Source organism: Pyrus communis, chromosome 16, assembly GCF_963583255.1.
Source record: "Pyrus communis chromosome 16, drPyrComm1.1, whole genome shotgun sequence".
NCBI classification, from domain to species: domain Eukaryota; kingdom Viridiplantae; phylum Streptophyta; class Magnoliopsida; order Rosales; family Rosaceae; genus Pyrus; species Pyrus communis.
In genome coordinates, this window is record NC_084818.1 from 15,109,085 (window position 1) to 15,119,704 (window position 10,620).

At 35.3% G+C, this 10,620-nt stretch overlaps 1 protein-coding gene across 1 annotated transcript; it reads left to right on the top strand.

The window, feature by feature from the left end:
- Nucleotides 1–7,596: 7,596 nt before the first annotated feature.
- On the top strand, nucleotides 7,597–10,381 carry LOC137719569 (homeobox-leucine zipper protein ATHB-6-like). The gene is made up of 3 exons (XM_068458607.1): nucleotides 7,597–8,280; nucleotides 8,750–9,123; nucleotides 9,452–10,381. Exons 1-3 carry the CDS (start codon nucleotides 8,220–8,222, stop codon nucleotides 10,004–10,006), a joined length of 990 nt encoding a protein of 329 aa, XP_068314708.1. The 5' UTR covers nucleotides 7,597–8,219; the 3' UTR covers nucleotides 10,007–10,381.
- Nucleotides 10,382–10,620: the final 239 nt, after the last annotated feature.

Below are 10,620 nucleotides of genomic sequence, written 5' to 3' on the forward strand. Positions count from 1 at the left end.
CATGCATGATGTTGTGAAGGTAGGCAACGAGAATGATCAACATCATATCATTGTGAGGTTGTTTTTGAACCCCTACCTGAACTTGCATGGTGGAAATGACTTAACTAAGTGCAATGCAGCCAACATCATATCATTGTGAGGCATCATTCTCTAGAGGCTAAATAAGATGGGTACTTACATAAGATGTAAATGAGCAAGCATACTCTTTCATTATTATTGTTGCTAGCCAACATCTTATAATTGCGAGGTGGACTTGGTAATAGTGAGTCTCCCATACCCTACTAAGAGTTTCCTCCAAAACTCTCGAATTCCGATGAGGGATATGGAATTTGCCAAAAATAGTGGGTGGTGCTATTTGATTTAAAGACTGAGATCAAATAGCTTAAAATCAATCAATTTATATTCATTATGTCTTTGTTTACCAATATATTTGCAAATGCTATCCAAAACTTGACAAAGAAAAGTCGAAGGCTTTAGTTTCCGGACTTGGTACCACAATCCCATAGATTGTCTTGAATGGATTGTATATGTGCCTAAGTAGTCTCATTCTCACAATCTTCCTAGTGATAATATATCATTGGAAAAACATGTTAGATAAGTCTATCATAAAGAGGACCACACTTTTAGTGTCATAATTCTTCAGTTACAAATCGTTGTACGAAGAAATAAGAATTGCTTTGAACAACCCTTAGTTAACGCAAACACTAGTGCTTGTTTCTTTGTTAAATGAACAAGGAACTTGAGAAGTAAGCACAAGGGCCTAGACACCTTATGCGCCATGATTCTTCACTTACAAATTGTTGTATGAAAAAATGAGAGTTGCCTTGAACAATTCTTGAAAGTTTGTAATTATGTTTAGAACATAATGGTTGATTGACAAAAATAGTCCATCAACATGGACTTATGATGATTTTGAATCATTGAGTGTTGAAGTGTTAAACCACTTCAAGAGATGGAAACTAGGCAAGGAGTTCACTTTTGTGTCCCTATCCAAATGGTTCACTAAGTTTATTAAAAACTATATAGTGAACATTAACCGCACAATCTCCAAATCGTTTGATGTGTATAAACACAATTGAAATAAGTTTCAAGAGAGATAGTGGGAGTTTAACGACCATGACTATTGTAGTCAATGGAGAAGTCAAATGAAGAAGGCGAAATAACTCTAAGGGAACAAACTTTCTTTATGAAATGATGGACATTGGAAGAGGTATTTGCAAGAAATGTCTTGCAAGTGTCAAGAACACACCTTTCGAAGGTGTTATAAATTGTTCTTGAAGGGTTCAAAATAATTGGTTCTTCTACTTGAATGCTTGATTCCGTATTAGTAACTATGTTTTACAATCGTTGTAAAAGTATGGCTAATAAGAATAGAAGATTAATGAGAGAAGAGAAAGTACTTCACATTCTGAATGTGATAAAATATAGATCTCTGCGAAAGCAGATAATACTTACTTCCTCATATGAACTACCAAAGAAATTGGAAAACCAAAGATTGTCTTTACATTCCAATTTGAATAAGGAACTTAATTCCATCACTATAAGAGATGGAAGAATGTTTTGTTTGACAAAACATTATTCTTTATTAATAAATGAATGGATTATTGTAATCTAATTGATTGTCTCTATAGTAGAGATGATGTGGTAGTGTTAACTGTTTAGAATATAACGATGCTTAAAATATAAAAGGTTGCAAGATAGTGACTAATCCCACTGAGTTGTGACACCTCTAAAACATAAAGTACAAGTTGGTCATAAATGGATGCTTTGGATCGTTAGATCCGGATCCAATGCCTTCTTGTTAAAACTGTATAGAGGCGAAATGTTCAAATCTTTATTCTTTTGGAAAGAATAAAGAATCACAAAGTTGTTGAGGTTAATTCACTTAGATGTTAGTGGCACTTGTCCACAACATAATACTACTCATGTTGTATGACATTCACTGAAGATTGCTCTCGATTGGACTATCGTTTATTTTGAATAAACACAAGTGCAAATACTTTGCAAAAGGTTTCAAAGAATTCAAGAATGTAAGTTAATGAGTAAGACGTCTAAAGTATTTACCTCCTTAGATTTGATCCAAGGAAAAATAACACTTTCGAAGAGTTTCCTTGAAAGATATCAAGGAAACTAGCATCAAATACCCATATATAGGATATATACTTCTAAGCCAATATGATTGTCAATTAGAAGATCTTCCAAAATTTTCATGACTCTAGAGGATGTAGTTGGAAAGATAGACAAGTCTTGAGCGTGTTAAGATTTGGGGTTGTGTGCTAATAAGCAATATTTGTTTGAGAACAATCTTGTGTGATATCCTTATATTAACCTTTGGATATCACTTCTACAAACCAACTAACAAATGTTGTTTGTTTGGTAGTTCATTGTAATCCTACACTAGGATTTGCCTAAGATAGAGCAAATGACGGAGAGATGGAACTCAAAGAATGGGTTCTTTGAAAGACAAGATAATAATCAACAAATATAACAACCTAGTTCCTACACCACAAGCTCCAAGGTAGTTGAGAAGGATTTATAAACCATCTCCGTTGAATGGTTTGAACTTTATGACTATGTCATAAAGTTACACCTCTTAATTCAAAAGAAATAAGAATGAAAATCCTTATGACTACATTGAGTGTATATATAACATATACTCAAGGAAATGGTATAGTACCATTTGACCCGAAATAATGAAACCTACATAGCTAAATGGTAGCTTAAGGTGACTACAAATCAATGAGATTGGTTGACTTGGAAGAAACCATCTTTGATGTAGTCTTGGTTTCAATTAATTCGAAGACTGCTAGCTACAACTAAACGGTGATTCAATGTTTGGACATAATATGGGTTTCCAAAACCATTATCAAGATAGTCTTGATAATATATGTCTAAAACTAGGAATCACAAGACGTGTAAGTTGTAGAGATCCATCCATAATGAATCTTAGCAAGCTAGTGGGAGCCATAAATGTCTTATGAGAGAAAGATCAAATCGTTTGATTTCTCATAAGAATGTAAATGAATCTTTTGTTTACTAGGTTTACAAAAGATTAGTGGGAGTTAATCATATTCATAAATTTGAACATATATATGATATATTAATTTTGGAAATGAAGGGAATTCTTCTTCATTAAAGTTATGACTTTAAACATTCTAACAATAGAATGTATATGGGAGACATAGTCTATATACATGGGATGGAAATCTATAATGATAGATTTCAAGATATAATTGGATTGTCTCAATGCCTATTGATAGACAATAGATGTAGGAAGTTTCTCGAATGATAAACTCCAAATGAAAGGACAATTCCAGTCAAACTGGGAGTTGTTCTTCTAAAAGGGAATGTACCCTTTTGACTCCCAAAGAAGCATAAAGCGTAAATAGAATCCTTTATGCATACGCAGAAAGGTGATTTACGTATTTCATATTGTATGAAAAATATTGATATGAGTTGTGCCAAGATAGGTACAAGATGAAATCAGTGCAAGCCCAGGATCAAAACTATGGCAATTGTGAAGTGAGTCCTTAAGTATTTAAGAAATACTAAATGATAGATTCCTCAAGAATGAGGAAGAATTAGAGTAACGCAATGGAAGCATAAATGTATTAGAATATGAATCTAATATCGTATCCATCATTGAATGCATCTTCATTTTGAATGAAGAGATAATTGGATATCTCTGTATTATGGCTAAAAAGATATTTGGGTGGAAACATTAAAAGTAATGACTTTAGTGTGTTCCATCGTGCATACAAAATATATCGCCATATAGAAGCTTACAACAATGTTATTTGGATGGGAAAGTTCATTTATGAACTCTTTATTCGGTTCCAACCAGAAAGTATCTCTAGTGTACCGACACTACGACACTAATGGGGCGATAGCTCAAGCCAAGGAATGAAGGTCTCATCAAGATTCGAACTCACATTAGAGACTGAACTACATGATTGAGAATCATGCATAATGGTGACGTCGTTATTCTCAAGGTTGCTTTTATGGATAACATATAGATATCCATTGTCTAGACCTACTACTCAACCATTTTTGAAATGAATTCAAAAAATGTATCATCACAGATAACCAAGCTGATTGGCTTTAGTGAAAATGGGATATTGTTGAAAATGTGCCCTAAAACCAATCATATGATGATACTTTACAGACATTTCACATATTAAACTAATCTGGTTTAATATAAAGGGCAAATATTATTGTTTTAAGCCGTTATAAATGTTATATGCTTAAATGATAAGTCCAAGGAATATGTAATTGGGAGAATGTGATCTAAAGAAGTTAGATTCAAGAGACCATTCTCTTTCTTATACATATCCTAAACATTCCTGATCATAGGATTGCCAATTGGGCATTAACAGTCTGTTAAGATCAATACATGTTATGTCTTCTCTTAGGGAGAGTGACTGGTCTTAAGTCATTGGTGTGACTGACACCAAGACAAGCATGTAGATGCTCAATAGAGAATGAGTCCACTGAACACGATCAACAAGAAGTTCTCATACTCATGTCACATGAGAACTCATGGTTGGAATAATGCAAAGTAGTCATTTGACCTAAGGCATCATAGTTGTCTTGTGGTTAGGTCCTCGATCTTTGACTATATCAAAGTCACTCCGTCAAAGGGTGTCCACGGCATAGTTGGGGTTAAGTCACTTAGCTATGGAGGCAAGTGAATGCACAACAAGGGATCTCTGACCTTTAAACCGTTTAAGGGACAATACTCTATGATATGATTAAGAATTTTTGACCAAAGTACGAATGAGATTTAGGAAGTTGTTCCAAACATTCAAGGTAATCATATAAGTAAAAGAATCACATTGGATAGTAGACATAAATAAACTATCAAACCAAACAATGTGGTCAAGAGTATTATAATAGAGAAAGACCGTATTGCATTGTAATCCTAAACTGAATAGGTTCTCCACCTCTTCTGAATAGCTTGGGTAGCCATGACATACTGCTAGGTGTCACTCATGGTTTGTGGAAGCCCTAAAGGTGTGTAATCACTAAAAGGAGAATTGAAAGTATGTTTTAATTCACAATCGATTTGAAGAGTTCTAATCGCCCACTACCTCGCTAAAAGGAAACTAATGGATTGTACACCGTGTAAGGTAGAGATTGAAGAAACAACAGAGATGAGTAAGGATAATTAAATGGTTTAATTATTTATGGCTAGGATTAATTAATATGTTAATTAATCAAACGAATAAGTTCGTTATAGACCTTGGATTAGTTTTGGGCCTCAAGGCCTAATGGGATTTGAATGCCAAGCCCATTAACTCAAGTTGTATGACAACTTGAATACACAAGGGCTTAAAAGCCCAATAAACCCTTAAGGCCAGCCACATTAGAGAATGAAGGGTTTTGGTTCTTTTGTCACTTAAGTGAAGGGACTATATAATTACTGCCAAAATTCATTTAGGGTTTCTTTTGGAGAAAAGATGAGAACACAAAAAGCTCTCTTTTCTCTATAAGAGGCCGACCACCCTAGAGGAACAAAGCTAGCAATCTTACTTTCTCTAGGTCACTCATCTCTTCATCAATGCTCTCCTTGGCGTGGAGACTTAGAGGTTCTCTATTTTGGGAACTTGGAGAATCCATTCTACCATCCTCATCCAAGAAATCGATGGAGCTAAAAAGTAAGGAATGAAGGCCCTATCTCTTAGGTGATTAGCCTTTACTTACGCAAAGAGGAATACACAAAGGTATAATATTTCTCAACTCACTTTGTTCTTGAGTTGAGTCTTGGTTCACCACACACACTAGGCCTTGAATTTCATGGGTAAAATTTTGTTTTTGAGTGCATACAAGCATGATTCTGCCTTTTAATTGTTAATTACATGCATAGATGTTGCTCAAATGAACTAATTTTCACAAATAGATCATTCACCTTTGACTAGTACAAACCCTTTTCCTAGTCTTAGGCTTGGTCATGGTTGTGTGCTTTTTTTACAAGTTATTCGAATTTGTGCGTCTCTACCACTTAAGGCGGTGCGCGAGTTTGGTTCCAACATGGGCGGTGTCAAAGATGTTAGCGGTAGTGGTAATGACGGTGAGACAGTAGAGAATGTTGTGGTGGTGGTGGTGGTAGTGGCGATGATGATCGTAGTTGTAGCAAATGTTATTACGTTTTTCTACTAAAATTTTAACTTTGTTTTATAATGTATCCTTTGTATCTAATATTTTGAAAACTGTTCTTGAAAAAGAGAGTAAACATAAATTTGATGTTCTATAAAATTAAGACTAAATTTTATTTTTATTATTTTTCATTTTTTAAATTTTTTTTTCACAAAATAGTCAGCCAAACGCATTTTTCATCCTATTTGCAAAACGAAAAATTGTTTAGCAAAAAAGTTGATGAACGAGCCCTAAATGTTTAGGGTTTAGGGTTTAGGTTTAACTTATATGTTCCGTTTTTTGCTCATATGGACACCGAATTTAAATACTCTTGTGTAAAATTCACTCCAATATTTTATTTTATTTTAGATAGAAATATTTTCGGTTATTTTTAAAGAAAAAAATTGAAAACATTGATGCATCTGGAAGCTAGTTGATAGCAATGTATGTATTTAAAAATTCGCCTACACTAATCTGAAGCCCATACTAACCATTGCAGTGACGAAAGGGCAGAAAACAGAAACCGAAGGAGGAGCGTTGGATTGTACCGTTTTCTATCCACGATTAATCGCACCGAACACGACGTAGTGACTGCCCATGATGCGCTGACGCCCCTCGAATCTGGCCCCACCTAAATCAAAGCCAAGCCGTTAGACGCTTGAGCCCTACAAACTTAATATAAGCCAAGCCACTCTGTACTTATTAAAATTTTAAAAATACAAGAAAGCAAGTATAAAATAATCTCTAAAGTTGTCACCTAGTATTACGATTTAATGATATTTCTCTTCATTTGTAAGTAAGATGTCTTTAGGTTCAGTTCTTGCCAAAGACAAATCTGAACCACATTATTGCTAGCTCATTATGAGGTTAAGTCACTCTCTCTTAGTGTAGATAATATCGTTTGTTAAAAAAAAAAAATCTATAAAGTTTTTTTGTTGATAATTTTCAAACAATTTTTCATCGTTAAAAGACTCGTCATATGTTTAGCGGCTATGTCTGGATAATTATTTCGTCACTAAAAGCTTTTTTAGTTTGAAAAAAAATGTGAAAGAGAAAATAAAGACAACTAATCTCGTTACTTGGTTGTGCGGTTTTGAAAAAAAAATTGTAAAAATTATTGTTGTTTAATTTGGTTTTGTTGACAGCGTTAATTTGGCCTTTGAACTCTATTTTGGGTGACAAGACAATTTTGAATAACACGTTTATTTTTTATTGGTGGCACTTGATTTAGTTTGTAAAAATTAATCTCTTTAACATTACTTAAATGTTATCTCTGTCATAAACCGGAAAGGCAACAGGCTATAACCGGTGAAGAAGAAATTGCATTTGGATCGAATTTATGTTCATTTCATTTGCCAACTTTCTGCAGTTCTAACCCAATATCTAACCCCAGTTATATTCTAACCCAATATCGAACCCAAGTTGGTTTATTTAAAGCGAGAGAGTGTGACAGCTTTGCTGGGTTGTGAACTCCTTCACTTACCTTCCTCCCTCTCGCTCTCTCTCTCTCTCTGTAAGTCTCTGGTTATTTCCCATTGTAGTAGATGAACGCTCATATCATAGACTAAGCTTAGTTGTTTGAGTAATGATGTAGAGAGAGAGAGAGGGAAAGAGAGAGAGAGAAGAGAGAAAGAGAGTGAGAGTGTCTTGGTTGGTTGATTTACTTGTCCATTGGGGTAAAATTTTGGGTTTGTTTGTTGGGTTTTAATTTTTGGTTTTGTTTAATTTTGATGGGTACTGAGGGAGGAGGAGAAGAAGTAGGAATGAAAGAGAAGAAAGATCATGAGGCGGCGGCAGCAGCAGCAGAGGGAGGAAGTAGGTTGTTGTACACCTGTTGTATACACCAGTACACTAGTTTGTCTAGTTGTTTCAGACATAATAGTACTTGTGCTTCTTCTTCCTTTGCTTCCTTTAAGTGAGCAACATATGTTCCTCTAAATTATTAAAGATCCACTGGAAAACATAATCGAGAAAGAACAAAAACATTTACAGAGATAAGTAGAAAAAGAAAGGAGCTTTGATTGGTTTAATTTCTTGATCTCTTAAGATCCGGTATCAAACTTGTTTTAGCTCACTCACTAATTATGAAGAGGCTTGGAAGCTCAGATTCTTTGGGTGCTATGATTTCCATCTGCCCAATAACAGGTTAATTTTTTTAGTTTTTAATATAATATCCATTTTATTTATTTGAATTTGCCTTTATTTTTTCTTCTATTGGTGTTTCCCCAAGATTCAGACATACCATGTTTGTGTTTATTTTTTTTGTTTGTTTGTTACCTTTTTCATGATCAAACACCTAGAAAAAAAATAAGCTTTGAGATCATGACACTCGATTGCTTCTTTTATGTTTCAAATTCATCATGTTGCTTGTCGAATTCAATTCATGTTTTGTATTCTTCCTTTTCTTGTTTTGGAATTTTAATTTCCAGCCTACATACATATATATTTTGAGCGTATGAATCTAACATAGGGAAGAAAAACACCATCTGACCATTTGTTATATTGTCAATTGATTTTACGGTGAACGTCAACTTCCCTTGAAATCTATTGTTTTGCCTTTCTTAGTTGTCAAATTTTTGGAAAAACTAAGATTGGATTGGCTCTTTGTTTGCAGATGAACAGAGTCCAAGAAACAACCATGTTTACAGCAGGGAATTCCAGTCCATGTTGGAAGGGTTAGATGAGGACGGTTGTGTGGAAGAGGCCGGCCGTGTTTCCGAGAAGAAGAGAAGATTGAGCGTTGAACAAGTGAAGGCCCTGGAGAAAAACTTCGAGGTGGAGAACAAGCTTGAACCTGAAAGAAAGGTGAAGCTTGCCCAAGAACTTGGCCTCCAACCAAGACAAGTTTCCGTGTGGTTCCAGAACCGCCGTGCTCGTTGGAAAACCAAGCAATTGGAGCGCGATTACGGCGTTCTCAAAGCCAATTACGACTCTCTCAAGTGCAACTACGATATCCTTCAACATGACAATGAAGCCCTTCTCAAAGAGGTATGTACGTGATCCACAACTCTATCCATATAAATGCTCTCTTGTCAAATAGTACGAGACGTTATTTTTTATATAAAGAGCATCGTCAGTAAGTTTTTCGAACATGTCTCGACGCCTTAATCAAGTTGCGTGTGATGCAGTATCTTATAGAAATAAATGTTCGATTGTCAAACAATCTCATGTGTCATGTTTTGTCTCCAACCTCGATTACGTTTGTTCTTGATTTAGTATGTGGTTTAGATCTACAATTTGACACCATAACATGACATTAATCAAGTTGTGGATATGATCTAAATCTTGGATCAACTGTTTATTTATTGACTTGCAGATAAAGCAATTGAAAGCAAAATTCCAAGAGAACACAGAGACCACTAATCCCTCAGTAAAAGAAGAGAAACTCCTGGGGAAAGATCAATCCAGTTACCGGGCGGTTCATGAGGGGAGCCGGTCACCGCCACCACTTCCGGAATCCTCCGTTCCAGAAACCGAATGCAAAGAGCTCAACTTTGAGAGCTTCAACAACACAAGTGGAGTGCTAGAAGCCGTTTCATTGTTCCCGGATTTCAAAGATGGCTCTTCGGACAGTGACTCAAGCGCGATCTTGAACGAAGATAACAGTCCAAACTTGACTGTGTCTTCATCTGGGATTCTCCAAAACCACCAGCTCATCAAGTCTCCGGCTTCCACTTCACTCAAATTCAACTGTTGTTCGTCGTCCTTGCCGTCATCATCGTCAATGAACTGCTTTCCGTTCCAAAAGAGCTATCAGCCTTCCGTGAAGGTGGAGGAGCACAACTTCTTTAGCAGTGAGGAGGCTTGTAGCTTCTTCTCCGATGAGCAAGCACCTTCACTTCAGTGGTACTGTCCTGATCAATGGAACTAAACCATCAACAATCCAATCAATCCACTCCATCAGTCCCATCCAAAAAGAAGAATTGGAATCCAAGAAATAGACCTTCCATGATTTTTGTTAGATGGGAAAGTGGGGTTGTGTATAAATTAATGTACTTTGATCTCCACTGTGCAAAAGTGGAAGTTTGAGAGCAACTGTAGAATGGAGGTGGGAGAGAGAGAGGTTCACGTGGGTGGAAGGTGAGGACGAGCATAAGGTATTTTCCTTGCCAAACCGTGCGGGATGATTGGGTCGTAATTAAAATTTCAGCTGTAAAAATGAAATGTCGGGAAAAGAAAGAACTTTAGGAGGTAGAATTTCGTGTAATGGAGAAAATAATCATTGTGCCTCACTTTTTCCCTTCCATCATGCTTCGCTTTTAACAATTTGAATGCTCGGTGGGCAGCTTTATACAAAGGTAAAATCATATTTTTATATTAAAAATTTAATTTTAATATTATTTACTTTATTTTTTATTTTATTCTTATCGTTAAAATTCAAAATTTTCAAATTATTTTTATTAATTTTCTTTTTTATAAAATTATTACAATAATTGGAAAAGGAAGTTTCAAACTCCATAAATAAAAACTGAAAGTCACATTTAT